Here is a 22,265-nt window from a genome sequence, read left to right as displayed (position 1 = left end):
CGAGAGACTGACTCAAGTGTCTAGTCCAGGTTCGCCACCCGCTAATTATGTGGCCCCTGGGCATCCTTGTGTCTTGGCACAGCCAGAGGAAGAGGTTGGCAATCACTGTCGTTCTTCCTCATAGAGCATCTGCAGAGTGCAGTGTACGCGTAAGGGGTTATTATTCTCCCACTTCCAGAGGTACCTGCATGTCTGCCCACGCTGAGGTCCCTCTTCGATATCAGAGTTTTTCTTCTTTTTAAAACGATTTACTTGTTTTGAAGCAGGTTCTCAATCAGTAATGCCGTCTAGGCTAGAACAAACTGAGTAGCCCAGGCTGGCCTGAAACTCATAGTAATCCTCCTGCCTTAGCCACTTCAGTGTTGGGATGCAAGCATGTTTTAAGATTTCCCATTGTTGCAGAATAAAGTCACAGTCCTTAGCACAATTCTCAATCCAACTTCATCTCTCTCCAAATTTATTTCCCCGTTTCTGCATTCTCTCTCTCTCTCTCTCTCTCTCTCTCTCTCTCTCTCTCTCTCTCTCTCTCTCTGTCTCCCCCCCCCCCCGCCTCTTTCCCTCTCCCATTTTATTTTAAGAGAAAGCCTATCAAGTAGTTCAGGCTGGTCTTGAACTCTCAGTCTTCCTGTATCAGCCTCCAGACGGCTGAGAAAACAGATGTGTACCTCCGCACATGGCCTGCATTCTCTATCAGTAAAATGTGTGTAGATAAAGACCCAGCCCAAATGTCCTCTTTTTTTCTTTAGAGCAGGATCAAAATGAGTCTTTATACGCATAGTGTACATATTTCAAATTATTAGATGGCCACTACCATCCCATTCAATTGTAACGGTGTCTTTATTTTCTAAGAAGTACTGGAAGCTCCAGCAATGTGTATTAGTTACCTGTTGCTACAAAACAAATGAGGAAACTTGATGCCTTTAGATATCAAATTCTTATTATCTTATCATTGCAGTGGCTTACACCTGGCCAGTTCTAGCTCAGGATGGTTTATGACTGTGGTCAAGAGGGTAGCTACAGGACTCATAGGGCTGAACAATCTGCTTTCAAAATTGTTCCTTTGCATGTACGATGCCAGCACTGGTTACTGGCAACAGATTTCAGATGTTGCCAGGTGAACTCTTGCTATATGTCTTTGAGTATACACAAAATATGGCAGCTGGTTTCTCCCAGAGAGGCTGATCCAAGCTGAAGGAGAAACTCAAAAGACCTTTTAGAACCTAGTATTAGAGGGAAAAGAAAAAAAAAATCACATACCATTTTCCGTTAGAAGTAACCACAGTAAGTCTTGCTGTGGGTCTTGTATTCTGTAAAGATTTGTCACTCATATTGGTGTAATAAAATGCTGATTGGCCAGTAGCCAGGCAGGAAACCAGACTAAATTCTGGGAAGAGGAAATGCAGAGAGGCAATCACCAGCCAGACGCAGAGGAAGCAAGATGATAACACCTCACTGCAAAAAGGTACCAAGCCACATGGCTAAGCACAGACAAGAATTATGGGTGGATTTAAGTCATAAGGACTAGTTAGCAATAAGCCTGAGAAATAGGCCAAACAGTTTATAATTAATGTAAGCCTCTGTGTTTACTTGGGACTGAATGGCTGGGGGACTGGGCAGGATAGGAACTTTTGTCTGTGAAGTCTAGCCTACGGTCAAGGGACATTTAACCCACAAAGACATATAAAACCACCACACCTAGGTTGTCATATGTCTTTGTTCTCGTAACTAAGGTGTTTGCCATGTGGTAGATGCCCATGGACATTCCAGACGAAATGGGTAATAAACAGGGTAATAATGAAGTTAGAGAAATACATGGGTGATATGTGGGGCTCATGTGTAGAATGATGGAGATGAGGATTGGTGAGAGAAATTCTACCGTAAGAATTTACAGGACTCTGAGTGAATAAGAAGAGTTGGGAATAGGCTTGCAAAGTTTTTTACAAAATGTGGGATGCCATCAATTCTCAGTATTGAGTGTGTATTGAAAGTACAGGGAACTGGGCAGCGGTGGCACATGCCTTTACCCGCAGCATTTAGGAGGCAGAGGCAGGCAGATCTCTGTGAGTTCAAGGGCAGTCTGGTCTACAAAGGGAGTTCCAGGACAGCCAGAACTGTTGCTTAGAGAAACCTGTCACAAAAAAACAAAAATTAGAAGTGGGAGGACCTTGGTCTTCATGTAGAGCAGGGAATTTGGACTGCTCTTCAGTATCGAGAGGGAGGGGGAGTGGACTAGGGGGAGGAGAAGTGGAGTGGGGATAGGGGGAAGGGAGCGGGGGGAGGGGGCAATATGTGGGAGTTGGGGGAGGGAAATGGGAAACGGGGAGCAGTTGGAAATTTTAAGTAAAAAAGAATAAAAAAAAAAAAGGAAAAAAAAAAACAAAAATTAAAAAAAATATTTGGGGGCCGGGCGGTGGTGGGGCACGCCTTTAATCCCAGCACTTGGGAGGCAGAGGCAGGCGGATCTCTGTGAGTTCAAGACCAGCCTGGTCTACAGAGCTAGTTCCAGGACAGGCTCCAAAGCCACAGAGAAACCCTGTCTCGAAAAAACCAAAAAAAAAAAAATATTTGGGGAAATATTTAACTCATTGTTTGTATTAAGATGGCTTGGGTGGTTTAGAGACAGCCAAGGTGGTTGAAGACAACTTTCAGCACTTCCTGTATTGGTGTCAATGCAATGCACTCACTATCAAACCTCATCTCAGAATCTTATGTCTGACTTTTCAACTGTATTTCAAAGGGAAGAAGAACTGGCTATCCGCACCAAGAGTATCGTCTAAGCCATCTCTTTTATTTCAGGTGTCTTATTTATAAATGGGGAAGTTCTACTGTCTGTTTTCCCGGGGTTTTTGATCTTAAGTATTGATGTTAGATTGACACTATTACACATTTGAAGGAAATTCCTACAAATCATTGTGGGATGTGGGGGGACAGTTAGGTAGCATCATTTCAAATACTAGGATTCCAGTTTTTATTTAAGAACTCACTTTCCCAGGGCTCAGACTGATTGGCTGGGCTATCATTTGTCCATTAGAACATGTCTACATAGAAAGTCAAACTACTCCAGAGTTCTTAATCCTTTTGTTCTTCTAAAGGCTGGGACCTGTTTAACAAGAGTCTTGGTTGGGGGGCCGGCTCAGTGAGTGAAATGATTGCATAGCTATGCAAGCATGAGAGCCTAAGTTTGAATCCCCAGAACCAGTGTAAGAGTTGACCACATAGCAGGAACATTTCTACTGGGGGAACGGAGGCGGAGACAGAAAAGTGTTCAGAAGCAAGGGGAGTAGCTAGCCTGGGCTACATAGTCGGAAAACCAACAAGAAGAGAGACCTTGGATCAACAAGAAAGGTGAGGCCTGCAGGGTCAGCTGATTGATCTCCATGTGGAGTGAATGCCTGCATGAAAATATTCTAACCTGTGAGCTCGTGCATGTGCACCCCCATACATCACAAACCAAACACAGACAGACAGACAGACAGACAGACAGATCCACACACAGACACACACACCCACACCAGTTTTGACATTAAACAAATGTTAGTTCAATATAGGCATTAATATGCTTTTTCTGTTTCCCTGGGAGTTTGAAGGCCCAGGGCTGTATACTAAATAGTATGCAATATAGAATATAGAAGGTATATTTCTCTAGGAACTCCATTCAGTTCCAGTTGCGCTCAGACTCTGCCATTTTTTTGCCAACTCATATTTACTCAGAAGTGAAATAACTGTGTAACTAATTTTAAAAAAGAAATTAAACAGTTCTTTATTCATTTTGCATTTCTGTACATTTAGAAGTGATTAGTTGCTCCTTCATTATTGGCAGGATTAAATCCAATATTTGCCAGTATAATTTATTTTAAAAGACCTTTTGTCCTTCCGGAAGTATTTTAAAAACTTAATGATTAAATGGAAACTTTGGATGAGAAAGTTTTTTTTGTTTCTTCAGTGTTTATTCTTCCACTTCTAATCAATACTGACTAGTAGATTTTGGGTGAGACTTGGAAAACGAATTCAGGGTAACACCTGGTCTTTTAAATGGGGGGGGGTGTCAAACCTTGGCTACCTGCACCCCATTGCAAAGTAGGCCCTACAAAGGCAGGGCCTTTGGGGCGCTGCAGGGAGGTTCTGAGCGGTTGAACTTAGCCTTGTGCAAGCCCTCAACACTGGAGTAGCCAAGCATTCATTTAAGATCCAGTGCGGGGCTGAGGCCAGCAAGCAGGCCAGCACAAAGCTTCCCGCTCCGGGCCCTTCCTGCAGAGGAAGAAGCCAGGAGCGAGGAGTGGGATCCAGGCCCACTTCCTGTCCGGCTGCGCGGGCACCGCCTCCTCTCGGAGCCGGAGGACAGGGCTTCTATTCCCGCGTCTCAGTGAGGGTCACCCCTGTGTACCCCGGCCGAGACCGCAGCCTGGGCACAGCCCGAGGGTTAAGTGCTCCTGGCTCGCTTAGGGGGCGTGGTCGGCGGCGCCCGCTGCTGGGGCTTGGGGGCGGGACGGACGGAGGACGGGGGCGTGGTTGGAGCGCGCGCCTTTGCGGCCCGGGGGCGGGGCGGTCGGAGGAAGGGGGCGTGGCCATAGGTCCGCGCCTGTGCGGCCCCGGCGGGGAGCGGGCTGTGGCCAGGGGCGGTTCCGGGCGGCAGGCCGGGGGCGGGGCGGTCGGAGGAAGGGGGCGGGGCCCGAAGTTGTTCCGCGCTGGGCAGCCGGGCTGGCGGGCGGACCGGGCCGGGCCGGAGGAGAAGTTTTCGCTGCGGCTGCTGAGCGAGGGTGCGGGCCCCCGCAAGCAGTGCACGCCCGCTGCCATGGCTTTCCGTAGGAGGACGAAAAGTTACCCGCTCTTCAGCCAGGAGTTCGTTATCCACAACCATGCAGACATCGGCTTCTGCTTGGTGCTCTGCGTCCTCATCGGGCTTATGTTTGAGGTGAGTAGAGCGGGGAGGGGTACTGCAGGGGCAGGCGGTCCCGTCTCCAGGACACCGCGGTGAAGACAGGGATTCCCTGACCTCATCTGGCCCGGAGCGTGCCTGGCTGTCTCGCACGTTATCTGCACCTCTGGCTTTGTGCACTGTATCCACCCTGGCCTGGACCTAGGACATGATGGACAAGCACCCCTAGCTCCTGGCTGTTCGGGCCATGCCATGCTCTGTCGCCCCCTTGGGCACCCATGGTACCCTGCAACTGTCTCTCTGCATCTCTGAAATCCACGCCTAGCCTCGAACCAATCGAAGCGCTGCCTTCTTGGCCCCAGGACTGGGGTTTCCTTTCTGGCGTCCTGGTGCCAAGTTGGGAGACTCCCAGACCCACAGTAATTGCACAATTCCCCCTCCTCCCAAGTGGGGGCCGCCAGATCTTCTAGGTTCTTCCAGGGAGAGGGACCCTAACCCTTCACCTTTTCTGTGGCTTTCTGGGCGTTCTTCATCCTAACCTCTGGAGCTTGCTCCAGGTGTTCACATGTGGCCCTGGCTCCATTCCAGTGGGGGCCTTCTTCAACCAACCTCTCTTTAATTATGACCTAAAGCGTTAGTTTTAAGATATCCTTTGGCACTTTGGTCTGTTGGTCTCTCCCTGTGGATGGATGTGTGAATTAGACCCAGAACCTCACCCTCGACCCCTTTTTCAGGTTCGAGGAGAGGGGCGGGGATACCCTCTGCTTTTAGGTGAAAGGTGATTCTCTTCTAGCTGCAGGCGAATGGGGTGGGAACAGAGGACGGAACTCTAAATCTACGTCAGCAGTGTGCTGGTGTAGGCCTCAGAACTGTCTGTGTAAACCAAGGGGTCAGAATCCAAGGGGTTGGTGGTCCCTACTACAGAGTGGGAAAAACGATGATACTGAAAAGTAGGAAGGAAGGACTGGAGGACACAGAATATGGGTTTGCTGTGGTGTGTGTGTATGTGTGTGTGTGTGTGTTGTGATGCGATACACTCCCTCACTCTCACTGTAGCCTCCTGGTCCCGAAGCTCCTGTCCTCCCTTCGGGGTAAGGTTGCTGATCTGCATTCTGAAGGATATTAAGAAGCCGTGCCATTTAAAAGTTGCCTGGCCATCCCTACAGCTACCCGTGTCTCCCTTCTGTTGCTGACACAGGTCCTATTTGGCTGATGAACCTGCTGCCCTCTAGTAGTGGGGGGCCTCTTCTGATGGCCAGCTCTTGGCTGGATGCATGCCCTTGGCCAGGCTGTAGGGTTTGCAGGAGAGAAGCTGTGACTGGGGTCCACGCTCTATCAGTAATGCTACCAGTTCACTCTCTCCCCTTCCCTCCTTTCCCCTCCCCTCCCCTTCCCTCCCCTCCCCTCCCCTTCCCTCCCCTCCCCTCCCCTCATGTTTCCCTTGAGCTTCTGGAGAAGACTGTTCCATTGAAGACTGATTGCAGCCTCAGTTTCCCCATCATTGAAGAAGCCATTAAAACTGGTCTTCCTTACAGCCGTGTAAAGCTTTAGGCTGAGGTTGTTTATCACCAACAAAAGCCATTTCTCCCTATCAATGAGAGAATCTGTTTTTTGCTCCTGGACCCTTCTTATTATTTAACATAGTGGCTTATTGAGAAAGCAGAGAACCTGCTTAGCGTTTGCTTTCTGTCTATTTTGTTGTCCTCCATTCTAAGAGACTTCTCAGGGCCTTGCTCTAGTTCTTGAAGGGTAGGGTTGGAATGACACATGTGTCAATTATAAATCTTGTAGCCATGTGCTCCACAGCTGGCCACAGCCTCTTGCTTAGTCCGTGGCTCTGCTATCTCTAGCGTTTGTTAAGATTTTTGGGGTTTCCTGCCTTCGTGTTGTGCAATAAAGAGACGCCTAGTGTTTGCACTCCTGCCTCCTTTGTTCACTATCTTTAGCCTTGCGGGAAGTCCTTTGCCTTAGGTCTGTAGAATCTGCCATGTCAGGAATTGTCATTGCTACTACCTGATGGAAGAGAAAGGACCAAGGTGAGAAAAAAAGAAAGCCATTTTCCTTCAAGTGGCGTTAGGGTCGTAGAACAGACTTGGTGGAGATGTCAGTCTTTCCGCTGACCCATCTTTTTCTGTAGTACTTTAGCCCTTTGGGACTCACAGGACAGATGTTTCTTTCAGAAGACGCTTTGAGGACTTAGCACCAGTCTGAGCTGGTTTAGGAGGAAGGGGGCTCTCCCCTGAACCTCCTCTTCGAAGGTTCCTGATCTGTGCCGAGTGTGTAGTAGGTCTTCACCATCCATTCTCACCCACTGACTGTAAAGAGATTGTGTCTGTATGTGTGTGGGCCTGCGTGTGTGCGATCGGTTATCTTAGCTATCATATCTTATCTATCATAGCTATCTCTGAGAACAGAACCATCCTGGAAAGGAGGGGCTGAGGAGACACTGACTTTTTCTGGGATCTTTCCAAGGGTGGTGTTGGTGGGTGCTGAGTGTGTGTGTGTGTGTGTGTGTGTGTGTGTGTGTGGACATCTAGTAGAAAGATTTCTCGAGAAGTGAGGACAGAGGGAGCTGTAGGGGAGCAGGGATAAAAGCCATCAGACCCCTGAATTTGAATCTTGGGCCAGGCTAGGATTCCTTGATTTGGGAAGCTGAACCAGGAAAGCTGTATTTTAATTCTTCAAATAGAATGTGACTTTCGTCATCACCGCCTCCCAAAAGTCCCCTGCCTAGTCCCTGCTGTTTCCTAGACCCCCTCCCCACACTCTGGCAAGCCACAGACTTCATATCCACATCCACCTTCCCTTGCCAGTCACCTCTGCAGCCGTCCTGGGTTTTGATTTCCCTCTCAGGGTCCCCAGGGCTTCACTTCTGTCTTTAGGGAGATGTTGACGCCAAATTCCTTCCCTTGGGATCACTTCCTTTTGGGAACACATGAAAGACTGTCTGGCCCCTGTTCCTCCAAGCCACACTCCGACGCATTTTTAGTTTAGTTTTGGGTTGTCTTATTTCCAAAGCAGGGACAGCTTCTTCCCCATCCCAGGTTTTGTCCCATCTCATGTCTGTTTGGAGTAGAGCTGTTCTGTGCAGCCGTTGCACTTGGCTAAAAAATGTCAGGAATGTGGAACTTTATCCCCCCCCCCCTTCCTTTCCAGCTTTCTCTTTCTTAACTCTGCTTCGGGTGTTAGAGGCTGTTTTCTTCTCCACAGTTCGGACTTTCTTAGGTGGAGTGTGCTTCTTCAGGGTGTGGGTGGCCAGTTGGGATGTGTGGATAAGTCATATTTGAAAGGAGCCACCCCTCCCCTCCCCTTCGCTTCCAGTGCCTGGTGCCACGTTTCTGACCTGAAACAAGCAGGGAAAGAGGACAACTCTTTCATTAGTGACCGGAGAATGAGGAGTCGGGACGGCCGGAGCAGAGGAAGCAATTTCTGTACCACCTTGAAACCGTCATCTCAAGACAGAGACTAGTTTCTTCTTCCGTTTTCTGCAGCGGCGGGGAAATGTTTCTGAGGTTCTGAGGGTCATTTGTCGGTTTCGTGTTTGGTGTTTGTATCGGCCATGATGAGGATGTGAGGGTTTAGGATGCAGAGGAGATAGGAATGGTAGCTAGGTTGGGCTTTTAAACTTATTTTCTGAGGCAGGTGTGGGAGGTGGTTCCTTTCTTCCAGGAACTGCTTTCTTCCCTGTTCCCGACCCCATGGCAGCTTGTCAGGAAGAAATATCTGCAGTACATATAATGGAAGCCCACTGCAGGTGTCATAAGTGTTTGTACTGGGCGGGTGGGGGGGAGCGGCTCGGCGTGGGTCTGTGGCACCAGTTCATACTCATGGATGTACCTGTGGGTGTCACAGCCTGCAACCAGACAGGCAGTCCTGTCTCCTGATGTAAGGTGAAAAGAAACGTTATGCATTGTGAAAAGATTCTTCTCTTGGGTTAATAGAAGCATATTAGTGGCTCATAGGTACACCTGTGGATGTCAAGTCTGTTTTTCTTTTTTCTTTTTTTCTAATTTCTAATGCACTTTTGGAGATGTTTGTCAGTTTTTATAATTTCTGACTTTTGCCTCCAGTCCAGGAGCTTGAAACAGCAGTCTGGTAGGGACGCTCAAGGCCCCCAGGATTCCCTCATTCTCATGGGTGCCTTGCTTGGGTGAATTTCTGCATGTTGCACTCAGTGATTTGAGCAACAGACCAGAAGCTTGGTGTTTGAGCTTCTCTTGATCAGGGTTCCAGTTTAACCCTCGCCTATGGGATGAAGGGGAATATTTATTATTCTTCTTTTGGCAAAAGTGAAGGATGCTATTGGTCAGCTGGTGAAATTTTGACTTCAAGTACAAGATGAAGACTGATATGTTAAAGATCCCCCAGCACAGGGGTGCTTCCCCAATTCTTCCACAGTCGCACGGGTCACCGTTGGCTCTCAGGGTCTGCTTTCCGCTCCTAGACCTCTCATTTAGGCCCTGGCTCTGTGTCATTGTAGGAGTGACACATTTTGAGATGGATACCTTTCTCCTAAATTCTCCCGTTCAAATGAGTGACCCTAATTCCCCCATCCCCAAAGGATCCCTGGGCTGTGGCTGTGCCACACACAACACGTTTTTCCTCTCGGACATTTGTCTACTTAGAACACAGGGTGTGGGTTCCAGGGGGTCTTGGTGCTGCCAGAGTCAGCTCTGGAGCAATAAAGACTACAAGGAAACTGCCCTGGAAGCTAAAGAGGTGTCTCTTCTCTTGCTGTCTCTGTCCTGTGAATCCTCAGTGGCTTCTTTCTCAGAGCCCCTATCCAGTCTGGTCACAGCAGAGCGACTCAGTCCCGACTGTTTGTGGAATAACATGTGTTGCTATGGTGAAAGCTTCCCTCTGGCCTGGCAGGCATGGCTTTTTTTTTTTTTTTTCCTGTGCTTCGTTGTGGGCAGGGGCCCCAGAAAACATCCTGTGGTATAGCTGATGTACCTCTCAATCCAAGTGCCTGATAAGGGATGAAGCCAGAGGTCTGATAAGAGCAGATTAGGATTCCCACACGGCAGAAACGCTTTCTAATCGGCCACTGTGCTATTAGCTAGCCTTGGTGGGAAACTTTCCTGATCCTATCTCTTAACCTTCTTATCCAGTGCTGTGTATCTGGTATCCATTGGTACCTAATGGTTTAAGAAAGGAGGGGCTGGGGTGGGGAAGAAAGCAGCAAAACTACAAATAGGGCTCCCGAGCAGGTCTCCCTCTTTCAGGGGCAGGCCTTTATATCCTCCAAGTACTCAGTTACTTTGCCCTGATTTACCCCCGCTGTCTCAGATGTCCTGCTGTGGAGAACCAGACCCAGCTTTGGCAGAGCTGATTATGTTGTGAGCTAACTGTGTGGTTTAGAGAGCTTTGCAAGGGGTTTTTCTGGATGGTGTAAGTTCACATGGCTTTTCTTGCTTTTGAACAGAGGAAATGGAATCCCGATTGTGAGTTGGGGGTGCCAAGGCCTCTGGGCCCTCTGGTGAGTGTGTTGAGCCCCGGGGTTGTGAGGAGGGCTGCCACATTGCCTCTTGATGTCTTTCATTTGTCTGTAGGGACTGGCAGCGTTTTGCATCTGTGAAATGTTTTACTGACCTCACCCTGCAACCGGGATGGTTTATGGGGGTTGTCGCACTCATCCAGAGCCTTGACTTCTCGAGGAGAGATTTGGCCAATGACCATGCACTGTAAGTTAGAGTCAGAGCCAAAATAAGAACTCAGCAATTTAGAACTCAGCTCCGTTGCCTCCTCGAATGGGTTGTCTGGAGTGTAAGCACAGGCGACTTTGTTTTCCTTTGTCTGAATGGATCTGTTTATTACCTGGAAGTAACATCTGTGAGCCATTCCACTGGGAAGCTTTTCTGCTTAGAATGATCATTGAAATTCATATCTCCCTCAAGGAGACTAAAGAAGAACGACCCAAATGTGTGTGTCTGTCCTGTGTGAACACAGAGGAATGAACAAGAGCGTTGCCTGCCACTGCCATTATCCAACATCTGTGTGAGATAAGAGGCTTCTGGTTGTAGCTGGCTCACTGACTTATCATCCAGTTAATCCTGTGGTCACAGCTCAAGGGCACAACTATTTTATGAGTTTCTATTTTATGAGTTCATGACCTTAGAGGCCAACTTAAGAAATCATCTGCTGTTTACAGAAGGGAAAAATAAGCCCCACCTCCGAAGAGGTTGAGAGATATGTCCCAGACAATTAAAGTAAATGTTTCACAAACCTGGAACCACACCCAATCCATCTCTGGTGCATCTTCTGTATCTCTGCCCTGAACTCTAGACTCTGTCCTTGAGTGCCAGTCTCTGTGTGAAGTAAGTCTTGAAAGTAGCATATGATACTGAAGAGCCCTGGGTCCATTCATTTGTCAAATTCCTATTAAATGACAGAGTACCTGTGAGGTACTTGTGTGAGCTCAGGGAATGCAGAGAGGAAGAAGGTTGGGGCCCCGTCCTCAAAAAGGTCACAGTGTGGGACCTTAAAGCTGATGCACTGAGCTGACCATGGTGGTCGAGGCCAGTGAACCCAGCTACTGAGGAGGCTGGGTCCAGAATGTTAAGAGATCAAAGCTAACCTGGGCAGCATAGTGAGATCCTGCATTAAAAAGTAGAACATGGGCTGAGATATAGCTCATTGGTAGATTGCTCGCCTAGCAATCGCAAAGCCCTAGATTCAAACCCGTGGACCACGAGGAAAAAATAAAGAAAACTGTGTATGAGAGTCAGGCTTTAAGCTTGATGTGTGTGACAGGTGCGGCCTTGGGCTCAACCTCAAGCCACTGTGCTTGGTGGAAGAGCACATATTAAGAACTAGCATCCTGGTGGTGGGCATCAGGGTTTAGGGGAGAAGAGCGAGAACTTGCCAGGCACATCTGGCACCCGTACATCTGTTTTTTTGTTTTTTGTTTTTTGTTTTTTTTTGGTTTTTCGAGACAGGGTTTCTCTGTGGTTTTGGAGCCTGTCCTGGAACTAGCTCTTGTAGACCAGGCTGGTCTCGAACTCACAGAGATCCACCTGCCTCTGCCTCCCAAGTGCTGGGATTAAAGGCGTGCGCCACCACCGCCCGGCCTGTTACTACTTTGAGCAAGTCATAGGGACTGCTATCAAAATCCTGTAGGTTTGCGGGCTTTAGAAAGCAGCAATTCTTTATCACTGTTTTCAAGTCCAAGTAAATCTAAGACCTTGTTTTGGGGGAACGTCCGTTTCCTGGCATGCAGTGGCAAATCTGTATCTTTACATAGCAGAGAGAAGGGAAGGAAGGAAGGACAGAAAGGGGTGCTTGATTTCTGGGATCTCTGTAGTAAGGGCACTAAGCCCATAATGAAGGCTTTGTAATTGTGATTAATTATCCTTCAAAGTCCTACCTCTAAGGCCATCTCACTGGGGATAGGTTTTCAGCCTAGGAGTTTTTGGTAGCAGGCATCAAAAGTTCCATCCCTAACAGACTGTGTGTGTATGTGGGGGGGGTCCCTGTGAACACATATGTGTGCATGAGTGTGAAGGCTGGAAGTCAATCTGAGTGTCCTCCTCTATTCTCTACCTTAGTTTTTTGAGTCATGGTCTCTCACTGAACCCACAGTTTAACGATCTGGCTAACATCGCTGGCCGGAGAGCTCCGGGATCCACTTGTTACAGTTACAGAGACTTGCTCCCATGACCAGCTCTGATGTAGGTGCTGAAGATCTAAATTTAGGTCCTCATGCTTGTGTGTCATGTGGGTTATGGACTCACCTGTCGCCCTAACTTGCCATATGGTGTTTTTAAGATTTTTGTTTCCAGGACTGAAAATAAAAACTAGGCTTTGTATATGCTAGGCAAGCGTTCTACCACTGCGCTACACCCCGCTCTGGGATTTTGTTGTTGTTTATTATTATTTGTTTATTTATTTAGAGACAGCATCTCCCTCTGTAGCCTTGGTTGGCCTGGAGCTTGCTGTGTAGAACAAGCTGACCTCCAGGTCATAGAGAACTACTGGCCTCTTCTTCATGCCTGGCTCCCTGCTGCATTTTATTGTTGCTTGTTTGTTTGTTTGAGGTAGAGCATGGCTGGCCTTAAACTCAAGGGTGTCCTCCTGTCTTAGCCTCCCAATTACTGGAATGGCTAGCATAAGCCACCATATCAGTGGGAAGGAACTTCTTAATAAAACTCCTGGATTTTCCAGTCACAGAGTTTTGCTTAATCAGGCCGTTCTACATCTTCATTATAAAGATAGACTCTACCACAGAGAGTGTTTCTTCTTTTTCTTCTCAGAATTTTTTTAAAAAGAACTTTCTTTCTTTCTTCCTTCCTTCCTTCCTTCCTTCCTTCCTTCCTTCCTTCCTTCCTTCCTTCCTTTCTTTCTTTCTTTCTTTCTTTCTTTCTTTCTACAGGAAATTATGTTGAGTGGCACACCACCAGCGCTAAGCTGTCTGTGGCTAGGGAGGGAGAAAGACGTGTCCTCCAGGACAGCGGGTAGATACCGATGGAGTTTCTAGGGCTCTCTCCCCAACCCTGCTGACCTCTGCTCCATGAAGGGAAGATCTCTTTAGTTAATCAGCACTTAGTGATTTCTGGTTAGTACCTAGTGTAGTGCCGGAATCTTTACCAAGTGGGTGTTGAGTCAGTGAGAGCATGGCTCGTGTTTAAAGGGACCACGGATAACATTAAGAGCAGTCTGGGGCCTCTTGGATATCTCTAGTCCTTGGGAAAATGAGCCTCCCCTCCAGCAATTCTTAGAGTTCTCCAGGAAACCCCAAGGTCTGCTTCACAATGCCCAACTTCCGGCTGACACGAATTCCTCAGACCTCGGAGCAGAGTTGAACTTTTCAGACCCCATACTTCTAGACTTAAGAGTATGTTTTCAACTTGTAGTGGTGCTGGATCAACTTCTGACCTCAGTAGGCAAGGGGTAACTTATCAGTATGGAGTCTGTCACTGCTGTGTGAAATGGAGATGGTGAAGTGGCAAAGAATGTTTGATGGTTGATGGATTGATTTCCTTTTTGTTCAATAGCCGTTTTGTCTTTAGCTTGGGCAAAAAGTCTAGAGAGTTTTCCTCAGAGATGGATTTGTGGCTAGTGCCCTGTGGAGGCAGGCAGCAGGGAGGTAGGTGTATAGTTATAGTAGAAGCGATGAACTCTGGGACGTGAATTCTTCCTGTAATTGTGTGGTCCCTACAAGACCCTTCACTTCTCTGGGCTACACTGGCTTTGTGTGTGTGTGTGGGGGGGGGTGAGGTGAGTGAGTGGAGGTGGGGTAGATTGGCTCCCCTATAGCTCAGCTGCTTCTTCCTACCATGGACCTGAACAACAAGGGCAGAGCCCCTAAACTGCCAGGGAGGAAGAGGAAGGGATTGAAGGAGGAACCTGCCTTCCTCCGCCCACACAGATTGTGACATTATTTAGCTTGAGCACAGCAGTGCCTCTGCTAGATTAAAGCTTCTGCTTCTCTTTTTCATTTGAGCTGGAATCAGTGTCTGAAGTTTTGGTTTGACATGTAATTGCAGTGTAGCAGAACTCAGGTAGGGAAGGAAAACGTCCATATTGAAAAGGATATGGAGTCATTGTCTGACCCCTAACGTGTTCTCCCAGGTTGACTAGGGGAGAGGACAGAGTAGCTAGCCTGGTCCCTGCCTGGGCTGACTGCCCTATGCACTTTGCTCGGCAATGTCTCGTTTTGTCACCCCAACCCTCTGAGTGTACTCTGGGACCTTAGACTTCAAAAACTACTTTTCCCATTTCATGATAGATCGATGCCTCGTTCTGTGTGTTTTTGCCCCCTCTCTGCCTTTTTCTCTGCTCTCTGCTCCTACTATTCCCCTCCCCCCAGTGTTCTAGCTTGACCTTACTTCCCACTTCATCTTTCCTTTTCTACTCTGACCAACAGTGGCATGCTTTCTTCCATACACTATTGGGGATGACAAGGGACAGGGTAGTTTTGATTTTCTTTTCTTTTTTTTGATGATATCTCCTTCTGGTCCATGCTAGCCTGAAACCCACTTCTGAGTGCTAGATTACAGATGTGCACCACTGTGCCCTCTGCATCAGTGCTTAATGCTCTTCTGATGTCTGCTTTCAAGTAAGAATCAGCCATCCTGTCTGACATTGAAGTACTACAGTTTGGGGAACCAGGGAGATGGCTTTCTGTGGGTAAAGGGCCCTTGCTACTGAGCCTAATAACTTGAGTTCAGTCTCTATAGAAAAATGACTCCTACAAGTTGTCCTGTGACTTAAACACACACACACACACACTAAATAAATAAATGAATAGATAAATAAATATAATAACAAAATGAAATACCGGAATTTTATTAACCCCAGGTTGTTCACACTTATGCCTATCAAAACAATAGCCACTTAATTAACTACCGTCATACTTAACTATAAATTAATTCGAAAAATCAGTAACACAGTTTTAGAGAGTATTTGGTTCACAGAACGTTCTCTTGGATGGTGCTATTTACCACAATGCTTTTCTGTTCTCATAGTAAGAAGATAGGAAGAGGTCCTTTTGACCTGGCTCCGTTAGGAAACTATTAGAGGCTATAGTTTACAGAGGTCAAGGTCAATCATGGACTTACGGCTAGATTGCCAGAGTTTGCATTCTGCCAACTATATATTCCCGATATAGCCCTGCCATAGTGGGTAACTTAATTTAACTTTTGTATGCTTCATTTTCCTCATCCTTAACATAGGATTAATCATATGCCATCGATATATGGGGAGTGCTGGAAGTATTACTATAAATACAGTGCATAAGGGGCAGGGTAGATGCCTCTCCTTATAAGAGCCCCGTACCTGCTGCTTAGGTTATGACAATCAGAAAGTGCTGGGTGACAGCTCGGCTATGTATAACTTCTCTTTGTGGCTGTGTCATCCACTTGGAGCACAGCCAAGAAACAGGATGCAGATCCGAGCTGACGATGATCCTAAACCCTTGCGAGGAACTCCATACTCCCTGCCCTCCGGATCCAGTTCACATCTCACCTGTAAACCTGAATATGCTTCTTGGTTGATACTATGGTAGGGGTTGAATGCAGAGAATTGTGGATGCTAGCAAATTCTCTACCACCAAGCTGATGCCCTTCCTAATTACAAATGAATTTCATGTTTGTGGTTGGGTTTCTTCCCCAAGATATCTCAGTACATATTTGCAAATATATTCCAAGTCCTGAAGAAAGAGCTAGAATATTTTCCAACCTGTGTACAATCATAAAGGTTTTTTTTGTTGTTGTTGTTATTTTTATTTTTCTAGCTGTCCTGGAACTTGTTTTGTAAACTAGGTTGGCCTTGAACTCACAGAGATCCCCCTGCCTCTTGCCTCCCAAGCGCTGGGATTAAAGGCGTGTGCCACCACCACCCGGCTAGGCATAGGTTTTTATACATCCGCAATAACTAATATTGGAGTTTGGAGCCTAGAAATAGTCCTATTGGAAGTTAGGCAGTCTGGGACAATTCGTTTCTAGAGTTCCTGGGAAGCACTAGTTTTATCACATTGAAATAAAAAGTAGAGCTTGTCTACTGCCTAGTTTGCTGTCACACCCCTCCCCCCAAATGTGAGAGAAACAGTTTTGGCTTCTTATCACACTCCCTGGGAGAGGTCCGAATTAAGCACTCTTCACCCACCTGACCTCTGTCTCCCTTCCCTCTTTCCTTCTTTCACCCTTTCCTTCCCCCATTCATCAAACCCCCCTACGCTGTACCAGGCCCTGAAAGCTGAAAGGGATGGCAATTTGTGCTTACCTGATTGTGAGGGATCACTTCTCATGCCTTGAGCATTCAGCCATTCCATAGCCAGGTGCAACTTGTCCTGTGTCCCTAGCCTCAGGGAAGGGAGTGAGCTAGTTTGGTCCCTCCTTCTGCAACGCTGACTGACTGTTATTGGTCTCAGTCAGGGTGTCTATTGTTGTGATAAAACACCATGGCCAAAAGCAACTCAGAAAGGAAAGGGTTTATTTCATCTTGTAGCTACTAGTCTATCATCTATGGAAGTCAGGGGAGAAACTCCCCTGAAGCAGGAACCTGAAGGCAGGAGCTGATGCAGAGACCATGGAGGAGTGCTGCTTACTGCTTGCTCCTCATGACTTGCGCAGCCTGCTTTCTTTCTTTTTTTTGGTTTTTCGAGACAGGGTTTCTCTGTGGTTTTGGAGCCTGTCCTGGAACTAGCTCTTGTAGACCAGGCTGGTCTCGAACTCACAGAGATCCGCCTGCCTCTGCCTCCCGAGTGCTGGGATTAAAGGCGTGCGCCACCATCGCCCGGCCGCAGCCTGCTTTCTTACACATCCCAAGACCACCAGCTCAGGGTATGGCACCCCCACAATGATCTGGGCCCTCCCACAACATCAGTGAAGAAAAGGAACACTAAAGGCTTGCCCACGGCTGGTAGGGCATTTTCTCAATTGGGGACTTTAGCTTGTGTCAAGGTTGACATCGAACTACCTAGCACAGTGTTTTTGTAAAGTCATCACGTTTGGGTGCTGAAAGCAGAGTGGAAAAGGATGTGTTGTATAGCCACAAAGACATTACCTTTGCCCTGGAAGGGAGGCAGATCGGAAGCAAACAGTCACATCCATATTGAGCTGCCATATTAGTGTTCTGCGTGTAGCCCCAGTAGTGATGAGGGCATGGTCATCTACCAGAGAGGATGCTTTGAGAACAGGAAGGAAATATGCCCAATTAAGGAAGGGCAGGAAATAGAGTGGATGTGGAAGGACTTAGGCAGAGGAGCAGTGTGTTTTCATGAAGAGTGGGGCTAAGTGTGGAGCCAGCACGCTCAGTTCGTGAGTAATGCTGGTTGTTCTGGAGGTAGGATGAAGGGGAGAGAAGATGCCAGGGGAAGGTGGGCTTGGTCCCAGAGACCTCGGAGGTCATGCCCAGAGTTGAACTCTTATCCTCGAGACAGTCGGGTGTTTTCAGGAGGGCGGTGGTGTGATGAGGTTGCTCTGGGGCTGTGGAGAGACGCAGGGAGGGTGAGCCTGGACACAGAGCCTGGGAAGGTGGCTGCGGGGCTGGTCCATGTGAGAATTTCCATTTGGGAAATCTTTCTGTGCCCGTCTCTCTGGCCAGGAAGTAAGTTGAAAGAAGTAGCAGCGACCCACATAGCTGGGTGCTCCCTAGTGTTGATTCTCCGCGGTCTTTTCCATATGCTTTCTATGACCCAGGCTAGTAGCAAGGCTCTAGTGTGGGTATGGGGTGGGCTTGTGTGGTTGAAACTGTCAGTTACCACCTGAAGACCATACTGCTATTTAACAGGAATGTTGCTTCCCAAACATCTGTCTCTCCCACCTTTGCCCCACACACCCTGCCCTCTAATCATCCTTACCCCCCCCCTTCTTTGATTCTTATTAGCACTTGCTTCTTCCCTAGTGCTCCCCCTCAAGACCTCACCAAACACCTCTGCTTAGGACTCTGTCCTGGCCTTCCTCTTAAGGAATTCATTCCTCCTGTAGGCCATTTTTTCTGTTTCTTACTCACCCAGTTAGCCAGGCTTAGATGATCTTCTGCTGTCTACTGAGAGTTCTCGGGGCTGGAGATAAAACATGAATAGAGCAGGTGGAGGTCTAACAAGGTTATGGGCATCTTGTTTATATGAGGTACAGCAATGAAGGGAGCTTACCCCAATAGTTTATATTTAAAAAGAGGCGCTTATCTAGGCCTAAAGCGTGTTGGCTAGGCACACTTGTGATGGATAGAGTGGGAAGCAATGGGTATCCAAATTCTCAAAAATATGCGCTCGGATATTTGTTATCCTCTAGAAAGGGTCTTGCTTTGAAGTTGAAGCTGACCTTGAACACACGGCCCTCCGCCTCCCGGCGCTGGGATCACAGGTGTGTGCAGCACACCCGGCTTTCGGGGTGTGCGTGAATGGAAACCCTAAGAAAGGACCCTATGGAGAGATGAGATGAGTCAGTGTATCTGTGCTGCAGACCATAAAGGCCCCTGGCCAAAGGCCCGGATCTAGTTGTAACAGGGAGCCATTAAAACAGTAGGACGGCGTGGGTCCTTGCCCTTGCTAGGCCTCTCCCGCAGCAAGGGAAGGAAGCGGTTCACTCACTGTGCCCCCAGCACTATACCCATAGGAAGGAGGTGGGCGTTTACTGAGGTGGTCTCTCGTGTTCCTTCTGTCACCGATGGCCATTTCGAGCTTGTCTCCCCATGGTCTCAGGTAACCAGTTAGAGGTGCTTTGAGAACCCTGAGAGCCACTGGCTGCTTACATCCACAGACCCCGGGAGCTTGAAGTCTTAGCTTTCAAAGGCCAGGGGGCTGGGGCTTGCAGTAGATACCATTCGGTAGTTCGCTGATGACTCAGAAACAGAACTGTGCCCCCAACACCTGTTCTCTTCCATCTCTCCTCCTCCCCCATCAAGAACCATTTTTGCTATTTTTGGTGTTTTCATGTTGGGTTATTTATGACAGTGTAAGGAAGCCGTAAAAATGTTCTATAAGGCCAGCAAGATTGCTCGTTGAGTAGAGGTACTTTCCACACAAGTCTGGTGGCCTGAGTTCAATCCCTAGAACCCACATAAAGGTGGAAGGAGAGGACTGACTTCACAAAGCTGATCTCTGACTTCAGCATGGAAGCTGTGGCACATGGGTTCACACAAAGGCCACTCGAACATATAGGCATGCACACACATGCACACATACACACAAATAACAATAATACTGATAATAATAATGATGATGATGAAAAATATGTTATCAGCTCTCTCCGTGTATCAGTACCTGTGAGCATATCTGTAAGTACATATATTGTTGTATCCTTTATGGTGCACAGCAAGACAAAATTATCTAAATTGATTTGCACCTAGTGTTTCCTGTATGTCTGGGAGGACGTCGTGTCAGTGCAGAGACTCTGCTCATTTATGTGGGAGAGCAGATGGTCTTCCATTGCACAATTCACCTGCATGCATTCACTGGGCTCGCTTCTGATGGACACACAGACTTGTTTCCCATCTTTCACCCATATAAGCCGTGCTACAGAGAATGTGTGGGCATGTGCTTCACTTTGCTCCTGTGTGGAAATACCTTTCAGGGTGTTTCGTAGAGAGGGCACTTGGTTTAAAGTATAACTGCATTTGTTGTTTTGAGAGGTGGTGGCATTTTCCCCCTTTCTTTTTAATACTCTGCTCAAATCCACTCACTGGTCATTTAGCTATGTGACGGTGTGTAGTCGTATATAGTTAGACAGGGAAAGCTCTGCCCCTTTCCACAGTGAACTATTTGCTGTTTCATTCATGTACTCACCGTCAAGCAAAGCCCTGAATACGTAACAGCAACCACAACAAAAATATATTGAATTTTTAAAAAAACTGTACTGCTTCGTGCCTTTGGATAAGGGAGCTGTTTCCTAGTGAATTTGTTTTTAAAAAATTTCAAAATGGGCCGGGCGGTGGTGGTGCACGCCTTTAATCCCAGCACTCGGGAGGCAGAGGCAGGCGGATCTCTGTGAGTTCGAGACCAGCCTGGTCTACAAAGGGAGTTCCAGGACAGGCTCCAAAGCTACAGAGAAACCCTGTCTCGAAAAAACCAAAAAAAAAAAAAAAAAAAAAAAAAAAAAAAAAAAAAAAAAAAAAAATTTCAAAATGTATTGTTTTTTATTCCCGAGAATTTCATACATTTGTATAATGAAATATGATCATATCTACCGCCATTTCCCTTCCCCACTCAGCACGTTCTTCTTCCACTAAATAACCCACTAAGTTCAGTTAGTGCTGCCCACACGTGCATAGTGTGGAGCCATCCATGGGAGCATTGGAAACCAACCTACCAGTGGTCACGGTGACACAAAAGAATGACCCCCAGCCACCCTCCCCAGCCATCCCATCCCCTCCCTCTGACTTCCTTGCACATCTCCCTGTTGTTTCTCTTGCTCTGGCCCTCCACAGTCTCCTCAGGACAAAGTCCACTCCCTCTGCTACTGTTTGTCCTTCCTCACACTCCACAAGCCTCTTCTGGAAAAGCCTTCTTTTCCCCCTGGGCTTCCTCAGCTTCCAGGTTCCCTGCACTTCCCTTCTGATGACACTACCTCTGGGTGACACCTCTTTGTCCAACTTGACTGGCAGTCAAGTTGATAGACGTGTCTGTGGCAGAGCCTCCGGCATCCTGGCTGCAATCCTGTCATGTTCCACAATTCAGTGGTGAGTTAGGATTACCAGCTGATAAATACCTTTTCGGGAACTTTTGCCTGAATTTTAAATTATGATACAACCCACCGCCCGTTTACTGCTCTGATGTCAACAGGCCAGTGCTTCTCAGAGCGTTCGCCAGTTTTTCCCGACACGCATTATCACAGCCCAGAAGGTTGCCTCATTCCCCAAAGAAACTTTAGCATCCATTTCTGACCGCTGCCTCCCACCCCTGTCACCACCCCAGAAACCACTAATCCTTCTCTGGACTTGCCTGTTCTGAACATTTCATATAAATGCAATCATACAACATATGGCCTTCGTGTCTGGCTTTTATTTAGCGCTATGTTTTTGAGATTTAGGCAGCTGTAGCATGTATCAGTACTTCATTCGTGTTGTGCCTGACTCGTTCCATGGTATGGAGATAGCGTGTTTGGCTAACCCGCATGTCGGGTGATCAACATTTGAGTTGTTTCTGCTCTTTGGAGTTTTGAATGATGCCCCTCTGAACACTCCTATGTAAGCATGTGTGTAGATAGCATGTGTTCCTATGAATGGAATTGCTGGGTCAGTGAATAATTTCCGTGTAGGCAAGGAACCAGGGCTGAAAGGATATTGAACAGTTTGTCCTTTGAATTCAAGCGTTTTTTTTTAAAATCTCCAGTCCAGTATTGTGCATATTGCCCATTATTCTGCCTTCACACGGCAGCTATTGAAGTTATACTTGACGGACTGTAGGACACTCATCTGTAATTCACAGGCAGATGTCTGAGTTCATACGACACTCTTTCCTGCTTCCCAGGCGGGCTGTGCTTTGCTGACTATGGAGATGACAAACGCCTATCTTGCCCTGATACTGTGATTCATTCCAAGCCACCAAATACCATCTGTGTTGAACCACTTAGTAGGTTATGGCTACAGCCATGCAGGGGAACGCTATAGCTGTTTAAAACAGGATGAAGCCATGCTTTATGTATGGTCATGGACTGATGCCTGTGAACTAGATTAGCATGTATAGTATCAGCCCATTTTAATACAAAACGTATGTTTATGTCTGCAGAGGCAAAGCCAGAAAGGGTTGAGACAGACTGTCAATGTTGATTTTGTTTCCAGGAAGAAAGACTAAAGAAAACTTTTTAGTATGTTTCTCTTTTTAAAAAAGGTCCCTCAGCCCCACTCCCCAGTACGTGTGTACAGCTTTTAAATTGATTTCACATCCCCAAGTTCTCTTTTGGGGAAACAAAACACTTCAAACAAAGCCCTATCAGAGCTGGGCGGTGGT

General features: G+C 47.4%; 1 protein-coding gene across 1 annotated transcript in view; it reads left to right on the top strand.

Moving 5' to 3' along the window:
• The first annotated feature begins 4,696 nt into the window (after positions 1-4,696).
• Tram2 (translocation associated membrane protein 2) overlaps positions 4,697-22,265 on the top strand; it is a 71,081-nt gene continuing 53,512 nt past the window's right edge. The window contains exon 1 of the mRNA XM_057751953.1: positions 4,697-4,912. Within this exon, the coding sequence (XP_057607936.1) occupies positions 4,793-4,912 (120 nt within the window). The 5' untranslated portion in view covers positions 4,697-4,792. The remainder of the gene's footprint in view (positions 4,913-22,265) is intronic.

This window comes from Chionomys nivalis, chromosome 19, assembly GCF_950005125.1.
Source record: "Chionomys nivalis chromosome 19, mChiNiv1.1, whole genome shotgun sequence".
In the NCBI taxonomy this organism is placed as follows: domain Eukaryota; kingdom Metazoa; phylum Chordata; class Mammalia; order Rodentia; family Cricetidae; genus Chionomys; species Chionomys nivalis.
The sequence above is the reverse complement of the archived record's forward strand: the minus strand, read 5'-3'. Positions and strand labels throughout refer to the sequence as shown.